This window comes from Theropithecus gelada, chromosome 10 (genome assembly GCF_003255815.1).
Source record: "Theropithecus gelada isolate Dixy chromosome 10, Tgel_1.0, whole genome shotgun sequence".
Taxonomy (NCBI): domain Eukaryota; kingdom Metazoa; phylum Chordata; class Mammalia; order Primates; family Cercopithecidae; genus Theropithecus; species Theropithecus gelada.
This window is the reverse complement of record NC_037678.1, coordinates 24,736,024-24,751,946: the sequence shown is the minus strand read 5'-3', so window position 1 is coordinate 24,751,946 and position 15,923 is coordinate 24,736,024. Positions and strand designations below refer to the sequence as shown.

The 15,923-nt window shown below is 46.5% G+C and overlaps 1 protein-coding gene across 1 annotated transcript in view; it reads left to right on the top strand.

Moving 5' to 3' along the window:
- The window catches only part of MYO18B (myosin XVIIIB), a 287,077-nt gene that overhangs the window by 51,881 nt on the left and 219,273 nt on the right, over positions 1–15,923 (top strand). The window contains exons 12-13 of the mRNA XM_025399134.1: positions 12,701–12,874; positions 15,620–15,710. Coding sequence (XP_025254919.1) covers positions 12,701–12,874; positions 15,620–15,710 — 265 coding nt within the window. The remainder of the gene's footprint in view (positions 1–12,700; positions 12,875–15,619; positions 15,711–15,923) is intronic.

Below are 15,923 nucleotides of genomic sequence, written 5' to 3'. Positions count from 1 at the left end.
TATTTTTTTTTTTTTTTTTTTTTTTTTTTGAGACGGAGTCTTGCTCTGTGCCCCAGGCTGGAGTGCAGTGGCGCGATCTCGGCTCACTGCAAGCTCCGCCCCCCCGGGTTCACGCCATTCTCCGGCCTCAGCCTCCCGAGTAGCTGGGACTACAGGCGCCCGCCATCTTGCCCGGCTATTTTTTGTATTTCTTAGTAGAGACGGGGTTTCACCGTGTTAGCCAGGATGGTCTCGATCTCCTGACCTCGTGATCCGCCCGTCTCGGCCTCCCAAAGTGCTGGGATTACAGGCTTGAGCCACCGCGCCCGGCTCATAGGGATATTTCTGATTCTCTTTGTCAACTGCAGGGGACTGTCCAGAATGAATGGGCCTCTGTGTATGTGACAGTTCTGTTGATGAGCATTCATGTTGTTTCTTGCTTTTCTGGTGTTATAAATAATGGCACACCGAACATCCTTGTGTACAGAGAGTTGTGGGCATTTTCCTGGCAGCGGAACTATGAAGTCAAGGGTGTGTCCGATGTTTAACATTTCAATGAACCCACCCAATTCACCTCCCTCATGGGCTGGTTGGCTCTCTTAGCCCTCACAAGTCTATGGGGTAAGTACTACAGGGTTATCATTTCCATTTGTGGGTGGAGGAGCTGAGGCTCAGAGAGGTGCAGCCACTAATTCAGGGTCACACAGTCCCAAGTGGCACAAAGGTGGACTATCTGTCTGCCATGCACTATGTCACTGGGAGTCTGAGGAAGGCTTGGCGTGTTTAAAGGGACCTGCTGTTTCCACTTTGAGGATGCTGTGTCTGTCCTCTCCTCCAAGACAGGCCTGTCCTGTCCTTGTGTCTCTGGGCTCACATCTATTTCCTTAGGTGAAGCATGCAGGGCTCAGAGGAGCCCGACCGGGTCCCCATATGGTGGCTTCTGATTGCAGCTCATAACTCTGCTTGGCTCTCCTCCAATTCTAAGAGGCTTCTCCCTTCCTTCTCCACCTCCATTCCAGCTGCTTCCACCCCTTAATGAGGTGAGCTTCACCCTATAACAAGGTGCTCCAAGCCCAGAGTATATTTGCTTTCCCTACGTTTTTCCCGAGGGTGCTGATTAGAGATGGTGTCTGGGACCCAGCTGGCTGCGACAGCTTTGTTCAGTTCTACAAGCTCTGAAAGGGCGTGAAGAGTTGTGGAGTCAGGAGAAGCGGGACAACTGCAGGGCTGGGCCTGGGCTTCTCTGTGCAGAGGGCCTTGGACAAGCAAGCTCAGCCTCCCATGGCCTCAACTTGCCAGGGCTCCGCCAGTTCCCATAGAGATCTCTCTGCATGGCTGAAAAAGCAAGGAGTCACTCGCACACTTGGCCCTCAGAGCATCCCAGATGGGTGGAGAGTCCAAGGGCTGGAAAGGGTCTTGGACTGCAGCAGCCTAAGCCCCTCTTTGAACAGGGCAGGGACCAAGGCTCAGAGAAGGGAAGAGACTTTCTCAGGGTCACCCAGCGAGGCTACAGGGGCCTAGGATCATGGTCTCCTGACTCCTGAGTGAGTGCTCTGTTGATCCTGTATGGCTTCCTCCCTCCTTCCCTCCTTTTTCCTCTCTCTCTTCCTTCTCTCCTTTCCTTCCCGCCTCTCTTCATCCTTCTCTTCCCTCCTCCTTTGCTTCTTTCTCATCTCCTTCTCTCTTTTCCCTTCCCTTCCCTCCCCTCTTTCCTCTTCTATCCTCCTCTTTCCTTCACTTCCTCCTTCCCTCTCCCTTCTTTTTTTATTTTTTGAGACGGAGTTTTGCTCTTGTTGCCCAGGCTGGAGGGCAATGGCGTGATCTCGGCTCACCGCAACCTCCACCTCCCAGGTTCAAGCGATTCTCCTGCCTCAGCCTCCTGCGTAGCTGGGATTACAGGCATGTGCCATCACACCTGACTAATTTTGTATTTTCAGTAGAGATGGGATTTCTCCATGTTGGTCAGGCTGGTCTCGAACTCCTGACCTCAGGTGATCCACCTGCCTTGGCCTCCCAAAGTGCTGAGATTACAGGCCTGAGCCACCGCGCCCGGCCCCTCTCCCTTCTTTTCTTCTCCTCTGTGCCTATTGGATGATAAACCCTCACCTTCCAAGATGAAATTTCAGTCAAATTAAGAAAGATGGACCCAGGCCATCTTGGATGGTAGATGATGCTGGGGGAAGAATTCTGGGCAGGAGACAACCAAAGTTGAGAGTGGTCAGTTCCACTCAAGAGTTTCTAGAGGCAGAGACCCTTGAAGCAAATCTTGAAAACAGAATACATTAGGGAGGGTGCTCTAGGCAGAGGAACCTGAATGGCAAAGACGCAGTGGCTTGATTCAGCATGGAGCAGGTTCAGGGTCCTCCTTTTGAATGCAAGGTCTAGTGCCTCTGTCTTCCTAATCATAAAGCGTCAACCTAAGGGACCCTGCACTGGTGCTGTGAACCTAAGGGCTCTAATGGAGACAGGATTGCCGTGTGGCCTAGCATCCTGGAGATTTTATCGATCTGTCCTTGGACAGGCCTGTCACCTCCTCTGCCCCATCCCGCCCAAATGCCTTCCCGCGGCTGCAGGCCCTGCATCCTCTGCCCTGCCCCAGCTAGTGGCTTGGCTCTCAACCTGACAGCTACTGCAGCCAGGTCTATTCTGGGCCGCAGGCAAGGATTTATTCTGCATTCTCTGAGCATGTAGAATTTATTCATAAAGCTGGAATGGCTGCTTGGGATGTAAACAATTAAATATTTTTTAAAAATACTTGCTGAGAAGTGGCGATGCTGGAAGACAGAGCTCACTGGCAGTCCCACATCTTGGGAAGGTGGGGTGAGGAGGGTAGGACACCTAGGGGACCGCAGTTTCAGACTGGTTGTGCTACTCACTTGTTGGGTAGCTCTGTAAAAGTTTCTACCATTCTTCTGGGCCTCTGTCTCTCCTAAATAATAACAGCAGCTCACATTTAATCAGTGCTTACCATGCGCCCAGGCACTGTTCTTTTTTTTTTTTTTTTTTTTTTTTTGAGACAGAGTTTCACTTGTTGCCCAGGCTGAAGTGCAATGGCACAATTTCGGCCCTCTGCAACCTCTGCCTCCCAGGTACAAGTGATTCTCATGCCTCAGCCTCCCAAGTAGCTTGGATCCAGACACTATTCTAAGAGCTTTGGCTACTTCAACAATCTCATGGAGTAGATGCTATTATCTTATTTTATTTTTTATTTTTTTTGAGACGGAGTCTTGCTCTGTTGCCCAGGCTGGGGTGCAGTGGCTGGATCTCAGCTCACTGCAAGCTCCGCCTCCCGGGTTTACGCCATTCTCCTGCCTCAGCCTCCCGAGTAGCTGGGACTACAGGTGCCTGCCACCTCGCCCGGCTCGTTTTTTGTATTTTTTAGTATTATCTTATTTTACAGATGAAGAAACTGAGGCTCAGTGGGGAGAAAGAACTTGCCGAACGGGGTGGACTAGGTGCTCTCCAGGTTCCCTTTTTACCTTGATTACCAAATACTCTATTCGCCCCTTTTTGGAGGGCAGATAGTGATGGCTCAGTGAGAACTCCAATACGTAGGAGTTCTGGACTCGTCATTCAGAGGCAAAGCATAGCAATGCTAGCAATAACAATGACAATGGCAATGATGATGGAATGAATTGTTAATATTTACTAAGAATTCATCTTCTGCTAGACATGATTTAATTGCTTTGCATGGATTATTCCATTTAATCTTCATAACTCTATGTGGTAGATTATACCCATTTTATGGATGAGTAAGTGAAGGCTCAGAGAAGCAAAGTAAGTTACCTAAGGTCATGGACAAAGGGAAAGAAAGAGCCCAATTTGGGACCAAGCAGTTCTGTCTTTAAATCCCACACCCTTATTCTTTATATCACACTGAACTGCAGGGTTCATGGCCATACCAATAAATGGAATTGGTAATCATGCCTTTTTGTATGGTTGTTGCATTGATGAGATTACATGCTTAGCATAGGTTCAGATGCATGGTGAGTACTCAGAAAATGCCAGCTACTCTTGGGCTTCCCTCAGACCCAGGAAATAGCTTTAAAGGGGACAGTCTGATAGGCTGAATGGCCCCGCTCAGCCTGCCTTAGCGAGGGGCATGTGAATGTGGAAAGAGCATTACAGGGGACCATCTAGGTCTGGCCTTGGTCCTGGGCTCTACCTTGACCTCAGGCAAGCGGCGCATAGGCTTGCAGCTGGTCCACTCTTTAGCCTTTGCCCCTGCAGGTGCCCCGTGTGACATCTTCCAGCCAAGGTCTCCCTGACGACTCTGCTCCCCAGCTTGGATCACCTGCTCTGGGACACACTCATAGGTGGCTTGACACATTCAATGTCTTATTTCATTCTTAAAACAACCAGATGGGAGAAGAGCTACTCCATTTTACAGATAAGGCAACTGAAGCTCAGAGGCTGATGTCTCCACTTCAGATCTTGCAGCTAGGTTGAAATTATCTTGGGAAAACCACCTTCCAGTTCTTTCCACAATTCCCACCACCTCAAAGATGCCTCATCCATCTTTCTCCTCCAGCTTCTTGACCAAATTAATTTGAAAGACCCCCCCACAGGCTCCCTTCCACTTGTAAATTCCCCATGCATGTTGGCATATGCAAGGTTCTGACAAGTCCTGCAAGTAGGAAACCTGTTTTGCTGAGTTTAGTTTGATGTTGCTCCAACTGATTTGCTCATAAAGCCTTCTTTTCCCCCAAACACCTGCTCATAGTCCCCAGAACGTTGGGAGTGGTCTGTGCTGTGTTCTCAGTTGTTAAGGTACAGGCAATGATTCATGTTGGATTGTGCATAACTCAGCATTAATTTATAGACGACACATTGGCCAGGCCTTTGGACAACTTTCTCCAAACCCAGTCAGGTGGAACAATATGTCCAGGTTTGTGGGGCTGCATGGCAGCTGGGGGCAGCAGGACCTGGAAGGAGCCCTAAGAAACAGGAATGGATTTGAAGTTCTAGCCTCTAAGAATGAGAAGGTTACATTTTCCATGTTCTCAAAAATAGAACTTTTCTGGATGTCCCTGGGCAGAAAGCCACAGCTACCTGAATTGGATTTTCTCCCGGGGTTTCTCTTTCTGACCCATTTGTCATTTTTAAGGGTGGAAATCTCCGAGTGGGATCATAATAGAGTTGACATGTACGGAGCAGGTTGTGTGTTATGCGTCCTGCCTGTATAACCTCATCATTCTTCCTTTTTATTATCATTATACTTTAAGTTCTAGGGTACAGGTGCACAATGTGTGGGTTTATTACACAGGTATACATGTGCCATGTTGGTTTGCTGCACCCATCATCAACTTATCATTTACATTAGGTATTTCTCCTACTGCTATCCCTTCCCCACCCCCCCGACAGGTCCCAGTGTGTGATGTTCCCCACCCTGTGTCCCTGTGTTCTCCTTGTTCGTCTCCCACCTATGAGTAAGGACATGTGGTGTTTGTTTTTCTGTCCTTGTGATAGTTTGCTTAGAATGATATAACCTCATTCGTTCTTCACAAGCACTCCATGGAGTAAATTCTGTGTCATTCCCATCTCATAGAGGAGGAGACTGAGGCTCAAAGCGTTGACACGACTTTGCCAACATCACACGGCTTTAAGCAATGGGGGTGGGATTTGAACTCCGGCATTCTGTCTCCAGAACATTGCCTTTTCCTGTAGCAGCTACAGCCTTTTAGACTTATCTCTTCTCTACAGGTGGCCTCCTTCCTCACAGGCCTCCGAATTGTAAACCTCTGTGTGAGGAAAAGTGAACCAGATGCAGCAAGATTATAAATAAGTCACATAATGTTGAGTAATTCAGCAACAGCACAGCTATTGTTGGAAGGAGAGATAACTTGGTTATTAATAAAAGCAGGAGGCCACAGTAATTGATAGCAATTGAACTCATGGCGTGTAGGGGGAAACAGCTATGTTATTTCTCTCTCTCTCTTGTTTTCTATTGACATAAAGGGAAAAACCTGCCTTTGCAGGTGGATTTGAGCAACTCAGGAACTGCAGTTTCATTACTTTCCCTTGTTCCTTTTCCTCCCTTCCTCCCTCTTCCTTCCTTCCTTCTTTCCTTCCTTCCTCTTTCTCTCTCTCTTTCTTTTCCTTCCTTCCTTCCTCCCTTCCTTCCTCTTTCTTTCTTTCTTTCTTTCTTTCTTTCTTTCTTTCTTTCTTTCTTTCTTTCTTTCTTTCTTTCTTTTCTTCCTTTTTTCTTTGTTTCCTTCTTTCTTTCTTTTCTTTCTCTCTCTCTCCACTTCCTTCCTTCCTTCCTCTTTCTTTCTTTTTCTTCTTTCTTTTTTCTTTCTCTCTTTCTCTCTCTCTCTCCATCCTTCCTTCCTCTCTTTCTCTCTCTCTCCTTCCTCCCTCCCTCCTTCTCTTTCTTTCTCTCTCTCTCCTTCCTTCCTTCCTTCCGTCCTCTTTCTCTCTCTCTCCTTCCTTCCTTCCTCCCTCCCTTCCTCTCTCTTTCTCTCTTTCTCTTCTTTCTTTCTTTCTTTTTCTTTCTTTCTTTTTTCTTTCTCTCTTGCTCCTTCCTTCCTTCCTTCCTTCCTTCCTTCCTTCCTTCCTTCCTTCCTTCCTTCCTTCCTTCCTTCCTTCCTCTTTCTCTCTCCTTCCTCCCTCCTTCTCTTTCTTTCTATCCTTCTTTCCTTCTTTCTTTTTTCTCTCATTTCTCTTTTGTTTGTTCTCTCAGTTCAAATCCCAGCCTGCCTCTTACCGAAGGAGTGACCTGACAGATGGCTCAGGTGAGGCAGTTTGCCCAGGGTCAACTGGTTAGGTCAGCACTCTTTCAGCTAAATCACTATTTCCAAAACCACTGTCTCATGCATCATTAGATCTGCAAGAGATTCTGTAAAAGCATTCTGAGGCCAACTAAATCTGAACAGAATTTTCCCTTCTTACAGATTCATAAGATATACTTTAAAGGCTCTGAGAAGTCCTGCAGTTAAGAAACCGATTTAACCAAGCATTGACCAAATTGATGTGATACATTATTCATTTTTTCCCAGTGATACTGATGACCATTCCATAGAACAGCTGCTACGAGGTGCACCTTTGGGGAACTCTGATCCCCACCTGTGTGGCCGGCTGCTCTGCCCTGCTTCACACCCATTCTGCCACTGAGAGAATTACTGACTCAGCCCCGCCCTTGCTGGCATATTGGCTGGAGGCTGACCTCATCTCAGACATGCAAATGGTTCCTAGGAAATAGAAGAGACAGAGAAAGAGCAGCGTGCCAGGCTGTTGTCTTCTTTTTAGAGAGCCTTCCCTTGGCCTCCATAATAAGGGAAGATCCAACCAAACCTTGCTAACATGGTCATGCTATGTCCCTGCAGCCTCAGGGGCTCTCTTAGACGTAACACCTTAGCAGGAGTGCAGATGCTGAGTTAAGTGTTCAAGGGCAAAGGGTTCATGCAGGAGGTGAATCCAGGAAGGACCAGGAGGGCAGTGAGAAAGGGAAATGGGGCAGGAAGGCAGGAACTGTGGGCCCACCTGCCATGGGGACCTGTTTCTCCCTAGCAACTGGAAAAATGGCTGACAACCAAAAGCACACACCAGAAATGATCTCAAAAAGGCTGTGCATCTGGCTTTGTGCAACAAAGTAGGAACAGCAGAAACAGGAATTGGACCCAGATCCGATTTGGGCCAACACCCATATTATTGCCCAGTTCCTTTTCTCCATGCCACAGGTGCCAACTCAGGGTTCTTGACCTCCCCTGGGAAGACAATTTGGTCACCACCCATGTCTAAGCAAAGATAGGAGAATCCATGGGATTGGATTTTGTGCACCGGCCAGCCTTCGGGGAGCTGATAGTAGAAGATGCTTTTCCTGGCAAAGCTCCCTGTGTGCCCACCTGGATTGCACCAGCAGCATGCATCTCAGCTGCACCTGCAAATATCCCCCCTAGGTGAGGCAGGATTTAGAGAGTCCAGCCAGCATCCATTAACCACTCTTCTTTTCAGAAATATCAATTGCCAATTTCCTTTATGACTTCTTCCAGCTCATCGAGGCCAGAAAGGTCACTACAATTGCAAATGTTGAGAGAGCAGGCGTGGAGTAGAGCAAGAGGGGACAGGACCTCACCTACCTAGAGAGACATCTCCTATTTAGTTCACTCTCAATCCCCAGCACAGGAAGAAGAAAGGCTCATTCAGTGATAATAGCCTTTAACACCTCTCTCTAATGTTTGCTAATCTCCCTTCTTAACAAAGAGAGAGCAGACTTCAGGCTCACAGGTAACCGTATTTAATTAGAATCTAATGACATTATTGTGCTTATGTAATATTTGTTTCTACTTTCTATTTATGGCAGGTGATAATGAATTCTCATTTAACATAGTGTGATAATATTTCTGTTTACAATTTATTTAAGTGAAAATGAAAAGTGAGTCCATTTAAAAGTAGAGTCACAAAGATATGGCAAAAAAGATGATATCTGAAGGACTGATTTTGGTGAAAATGTAGTTCTTCCACTTAGTATCAGCCTGTTTTCTGGTGACTTCTCTCAGTTAGATTTTTAATCTATAAAATGAGATTAATAATAGAGCTTTTTAGGACTCTTGTGAAGATTTAATAATAACAATAATAATAATAATAATAAATAACTACAACTAACAAGTACTGAGCTTTTTCCATGTGTCACTCCTGGAACAATAACACGGGCTTTTTAACAGTAAAAGTCATGAGCTGAACAAAGACGCAATGTTGAATAAAATCAGGTAGGTGAATGAGAACTGTTATCATCACCATCACCATCATCATCACCACCATACCATCATTGTCACCATCAACACTGTCATATCGCCACCATCATCACCACGACACCATCATCATCACCATCAACACTGTCATATCGCCACCACCATCACCACCACCACCAGCACCATCACCATCATATCACCACCACCATCATCACCATCACCATCACTATCATCATCATCATCACCATCACCATCATCATCATCACTATCATCACCATCATCATCACCATCATCATCACCACCATCATCATCACCATCACCATCATCATCACCATCATCACCATATCATCACCATCATCATCACACCATCATCATCACCTTCATCATCACCCTCATCATTACCATCACCATCACCATCATCACCACCATCACCACCACCATCATCACCATCATCATCACTGTCATCACCATCATCATCACCATCAGTATCATCACCATCACCATCATCACCACCATCACCACCACCATCATCACCATCATCATCACTGTCATCACCATCATCATCACCATCAGCATCATCACCATCACCATCATCACCACCATCACCACCACCATCATCACCATCATCATCACTGTCATCACCATCATCATCACCATCAGCATCATCACCATCAGCATCATCATCACCACCATCACCATCGTCATCACACCATCATCATCACCCTCATCATCACCCTCATCACCATCACCATCATCATCACTGTCACCATCATCATCATCATCATCATCTTCTCCATCATTTTTGAAAGTGACAGGACTTTTTAAAATTAGCCATGTTACCTCTCTGAGTCTCAGTTTCATCATCTGTAAAATGACATAGTCTATAAAATGGGGATAATACAGTAATGCTCTTGTGACCAGTGCAGAGTAATTGGCACGTAGGAGGATGTAATACCCTTGGTGACTGGGGCCAGACCTCCTCCTTGGGTAGGGTCAAAGTCCTAGATAAAGTCCTTTTCCAAATTTCTAATTTTGCCATAAGCCAGACTGGCTCATCAGGCTGTCTGCTTGAAGAATTGGGCCCTCATAATCTCTTTCTGATTGATTGAAAAATCTCTGTTGGCGGCTGTGATTCTTATTTCAAAGAAGGAAACACATTTGTAGGAAAATAAGAGATGAAAGAAATTTTTTTTTAGTTTTTTCTAAGTTGACATATAATAAGTATACATATTTATGGGGTTCATAGTGGTGTTTCTAAACATATATAGTTATCAGATCAGGGTAATTAGTGTATCCATCATCTTGAACAATTATCAGTTCTTTGTGTTAGGAACATTCAATATCCTCCTTCTAACTATTGGAATCTATATAATATATTATGGTTAACTACAGTCATCCTGCAATGCTATGAAACATTAGAACGTATTTCTCCTATCTAGCTGTGATTTTGTGTCCTTTAACAACTCTGTCCCTATCCACCTGCTTAGCCCCAAACAAACCCTTCCCAGCCTCTAGTATGCTCTATTCTACTTTATACTTTTATGAAATAAACCTTTGTTTAGCTTCCACATATGAATAAAGAACATGTGATATTTGTCTTTCTGTGCCTGGCTTATTTCACTTAACGTCCTCCAGTTCCATCCATGCTGCCATGAATGACAAGACTTCATGCTCTTTTATGTCTGAATAGTATTCCATTGTGTATATATACCACATTTTCTTTACCCATTTGTCTGTTACTGGACACCTAGGTTGATTCCCTCTCCTGGCTATGGTGAATAATGCTACAGTAAACCTGGGGTACAGATGTCTCTTTGATGTACTGATTTCCTTGGGATAAATGTTCAGTAGTGGGTTTGCTGGATCGTACGGTAGTTCTATCTATAGTTTTTTGAGGAAAGTTCATACCGCTCTCCGTAGTGGCTGCACTAGTTTACATTCCCACTAACAGTGTCTACTAGTTCCTTTTTTTTCTTTTTTCATCCTTGCCAGCACTTTTGTATTTTGTCACCCCATCCTACTGGAGTGAGATGATACCTCATTGTGGTTTTGATTTGCATTGATTTGCATTTCCCTGATGATTAGTAATGTTGAACATTTTTTCATGTATTTGTTAGTGAAAATGTTTTAAGGATGGCACTATTATTTGTTTTAAGAAGTCATTTATTAGCCGGGCGCAGTGGCTCACGCCTATAATCCCAGCACTTTGGGAGGCCGAGGCGAGCAGATCATGAGGTCAGGAGATACCATCCTGGCTAACACAGTGAGATCCTGTCTCTACTAAAAATACGAAAACAAAATTAGGTGGGTGTGGTGGTGGGCGCCTGTAGTGGTGGGCACCTGTAGTCCCAGCTACTCGGGAGGCTGAGGCAGGAGAATGGCGTGAACCCGGGAGGCAGAGCTTGCAGTGAGCTGAGATTGCGCCACTGCACTCCAGCCTGGGCGACAGAGCGAGACTTCATCTCAAAAAAAAAAAAAAAAAAAAATCATTTATTTTTATATGGATTAAAAAATTAGTGCTCAACCATGGTAAAAAAAAAATTGGAAAATATAAAATCCCCTTACCTAGCAGTGATGGTTAATATTTAGCTATATTTCCCTTTTATTACTCTTTACAGCAGTTTAGAATGATTCACACAGTTGATGTCATACTATGACATCATTTTCTAATCTGCTTTCCACTTGGCATTCAAATGTAAGCATTGTCCATGGTATGTAGGGTCTTTGTTGCTAATTTTAAATGGCCTTATAATAGTCCAGAGAATGGCTCTCCATTGATTCTTTAATCCCGTCTGGTTCCTCTCCCCACCCCGTTACATTCCAGCCACACTGGTTTGCTTGGCATTCCTTTAACACACCATGCTCATTTCTGCCCCAGGACCTTTGCACTGCCTCCTCCTTCAACCTCTGAAGCACTTCCCTGGTTCTTTATGTAGTAGCTCCTTCTCACCCTTCATAGCTCAGTTAATGTATCACGACTTCAGATAGAGCCCGCTTTGACCACCATAGATATCAAACGACTCCTTCAGTCTCTCTCGATCTCAGCACCCTGCTTTAGTTTCTGTTTGGCAGAGAGCAGAGGGAACTTTATAATTTTATGGCCAGAAATGATCTTATCTATTTGTTTACTTGTCTACTGTCACACTCCCTCAACGGACTATAAGCTCCATGAGGACAGGCACTTTGTTTGTCTTGCTCATTGATTTCGGTGGCAGACATAGTGCCTGTCACATGGAGGGAGCTCAGTCAACATGTACAGAGTAAGCAGATGGCTGGTTAGATGGTTGGATGTGTGATTGGATGAGGAGTTGAAAGATAGGTAGGCGGCTTGCAGGGGATAGTGCATGCCTGGATGGATAGGTAAATGGATATGTGGGTGGGCGAATCAATCATAATTTTACTAACTATTCCCCAATTTCACATTTGGAGTGCTTCCCCATGATATTTTTAATCGCTTTGAAAAAGTAAGCAATGCAGGCCAGGCGCAGTGGCTCACGCCTGTAATCCCAGCACTTTGGGAGGCCGAGGCGGGCAGATCACGAGGTCAGGAGACCGAGACCATCCTGGTTAACACGGTGAAACCCCGTCTCTACTAAAAATCCAAAAAAATTAGCCGGGAGTGGTGGCAGGTGCCTGTAGTCCCAGCCACTCGGGAGGCTGAGGCAGGAGAATAGCGTGAACCTGGGAGGCGGAGCTTGCAGTGAGCCAAGATGGCGCCACCGCCTGGGCGAGAGGGCGAGACTCCGGTCTCAGAAAAAAAAAAAAAAAGAAAAGCAAAAAAGAAAGAAGAAGTAAGTAATGCAAAAATGCAAATGGCAAGGAAGTCTGATAAGCAAGTCTCTTGGGAAAGCTGACTCCTCCAGGGCCATTGCCTAGGGGTCCAGGCCTGGGCGGTTGTCCAAGCTCCCTGCTGAGGGGGCTGGCCTGGAGATTGGGAGGGTGCTGAGATTCTCCGGGGTCCTCTTGGGCGTTCATTCAGCCCCCCATGCCCAGGGCCTCACTGCCACGCCTCTGTTTTGTCCCCTGTGCAGTGGGCCGGAAGCAGTTCATGAGGTTTGAGTGGGCAAACTATGCAGCCGAGGCCCTCGGCTGCGAGTATGAGGAGCTGAACACGGCCACCTTCAAGCACCACCTTCGACAGATCATCCAGCAAATGACGTTTGGGCCAAGCCAAAGGGGCCTCGAGGACGAGGAAACCAGCTCAGGTAGGAGGCTGCTGCCTCTCTGGGTGAGCTGGGCCCCCTCTGGGCCAGCTCCTGGGGATACACCAGCATTCTTTAACTTTTTTTTATCAAAGATTTGTTAAGGGCCTACGCTATGAAGGCCTGTGTTAGGTGCAGGGGAAGCCATCGTGGGTGGAAAGGGACATTGTTTCTACCTGGTCAATGCTAATGCTCAAATAACTACCTCGGTTCAGTGGTCATGAAGGCTGCTGAAACCTGGCAGGGAGATCCGCGCTGTGGGGAGGGGATGCCATGGGCAGGGCCAATGGACCAATGCATTTCCATTGGATTTCATGTTTGCTGAGCACCTGCTAGGTAGGGGAAAGACTAGTCTTTCTGTTTGAGGAATGGAAATAAAGCCCGAATGGCTGGTGCAAGGTGGACGGATGGGAGAAGATGAGGGTGGAGAGCAAGGTGTGGTCAGCTCACTAAGGGTTTATAAACGAAGGTTTTTATTCTCAGACCCTTGGGAAGCCATGGAGTGCCTTCAGCAGGGGGATGGCATGATTTGGCTTTAAGAAGCTCAGCCTGGATGAAGGTTGGGGAGTGAGTGGGAGAAGGGAGACCCACTGGGAACCTATAAAAATCACCAGGTGATAGGAGGTGGTGGGAAGTGCTTGTGGAGATGGGGCAGGTGGGGACAGATTCAGGGTCTAGTTTACAAGCTGAGGTGTTAGCGTGGGCCCTAAGAGAAGGGCAGAGACCAGCAGTGGCTGCTAGGATTTTGGCCTGAGCAGCTGGAAGAACAAGGGCGTTTTGAACTGCCATGGGGGAAAAGCAGGAGGACTTTGTACTGTACCTGCAAGGATGTGATTTACCGAGGATGTGATCTGCCGAGTCCCAAGTCTGCAGCCTCTGTGCATCTTTGGGGGCTCTCTAAGAGCTGCTGTCCTTGAGACAACAGAGTTTGGGATTAATGAGTAGAAGTGTTGTGAGCTGTGGTTTTGGGACCCGTCTCTTGGAGCTCCTTTGCACCTTTGGCATTGCTTCCACCTTCCAGGGACTTCAGCATAGGGGCTAATGTCACTTGGACCCCACTGGCCCTCTGTGTCTCCTTTCAGGTCTGTGCTCTGGTGTGAGCTGTGCTTTTCTTGAAGATTACCTCTCCTCTTTGACATACACACACATTCACAGAAGCATGCACACACCACACATATGCACAGCACAAGTTGTGTATGCACACCTGTGCATAGATACACACCACAGAATCACACACATGAACACACACATGCACAGACACCAGCACACATATACTGCAAGCATGCACACCACACACATGCACAGATATGCATGGCATGTGTGTGTGTAAACATGTGCACAGATATATATGACACATGCACATACCACACAACTACACACACATGCATAGACACAAGCACACATGTGCACACATATGCACAGGCACAAACACCACACACATACTTAAGGACGGGCGCATCACACACAGGCACAGACACATGCAGTCACCACTTTGTGAGTCTGAGTTAACCTCTCAGGCTGAGGTCTCAAGAGTAGACATTAAGCAGGCAGGGGACCTTCCGGCTTAGGAGAGAGGCTGGGAGGCTGCGGGTTGCCTAGCAACAGCCCAGGTTGGGGGTGGATTCCGAGGAGGGGTGGGAAATGCTTTTGGGGCTGCAGTGGGCTGCCTGGAATGTACGAGCAGAATTACTCCTCCAGGCACTAGTGCGCACCGATTTGGAAACTGTGTTTTCAGTTTTTTAGACGGAACTAAAACTTAAGGGACATAATTTGTGATCTGACCCCCTACACTCCTCACTCTGCTTTGTTCAATGCACCCTAATCAAGGCTGGTGATTGTAATGGGATGCGTATACGTGCGTGCATGCGTGTGTGTGTGTGTGTGTGTTAGAGCAAAATCGAGTCCACAACTGTAATTATAGTTTTTGAGCTTTTATATTCCTCCTGACATTCTAGGTAGGCACTTTTCCAATCTCATTCAATATTCTTCATACCTGACTTTAAGCATTCCTTTGTATGGGCAGACTACAAATTACCTAACCCATTTTCTATTGTTGAGCACTCAAGTCATTTCAAAAAAGTGATTTTTGCCAATTTAATCAACAATTGGAAGAACCTATGTCCCCAGCAAGCTTTATTTCTCTGAATGTTTCATTAGAATAAAAGCCTAGGAGTGAAATGATTAGGTCCCAGTATACGAACATTTTATGACTTCTAATACAAAATAGCCAAATTTCTTTCCAGAAAAGGAATCATAAACACTTACTGAGTGTCTACTCTATGCCAGACACTGGCAATTTAAAGATCAATAAACCCAGGGACAGGGTCTATCTTCAGGGCACACCCAGCCTCATGAGGGAGACACAGGTTAATAAAATAACTGTACTAGAAAGATTATGCTATGGGAAGTGCTATTAGAAGCAAGGTAGAGCTGGGGATTGGCCTAGTGGTGGTGGTGGTGGTAGTCAAGGAAGGCTTTCCTGAGGAGGTGACATTTGGGCTGAGCCCTGAGGGATGAGCAGGAGATCACTCTGGGGTGAAGGTAGGGCAGGTTACATAGGACCCTGTAGGCCCTGATAGGACAGTTAGACTTTGTCCTAAGAACCTGGGGAAATAATTTCAGCAGTGGAGGGATGTGGCAAGAAAAGAAGGATTTTCTAAGCTGAGTGGCCCCTGCTGCTCTGCAGTGATGTCCTTGGCCCCAGGCAAGATCCCTAACCAAGAATGCTGATTCTGTCCTCTTTCCCAGGGCTCAAGATGACAGGAGTGGAGTGTGTGGAGGGGATGGCCTCGGGCCTGTACCAGGAGCTCTTTGCGGCCGTGGTCTCACTCATCAACAGGTAACGGGGCCTTTCCCTAGGCACACAGTTGGCCTTTTGCAGGTGCACAGATGAATTCACATACCGGGCAGTTGAGCAAAGTGGCAGTTTTTCAGCTGGCGAGAGGGTTTCTAAGGTGGACAGTGCTGGGTTTAATTTCCACCTTGGCCACCCACTGGCTGTGTGGTCAGTAAATCAGTTCACTTTTCTGATCTCCCTTTCCTCGTCTGTACA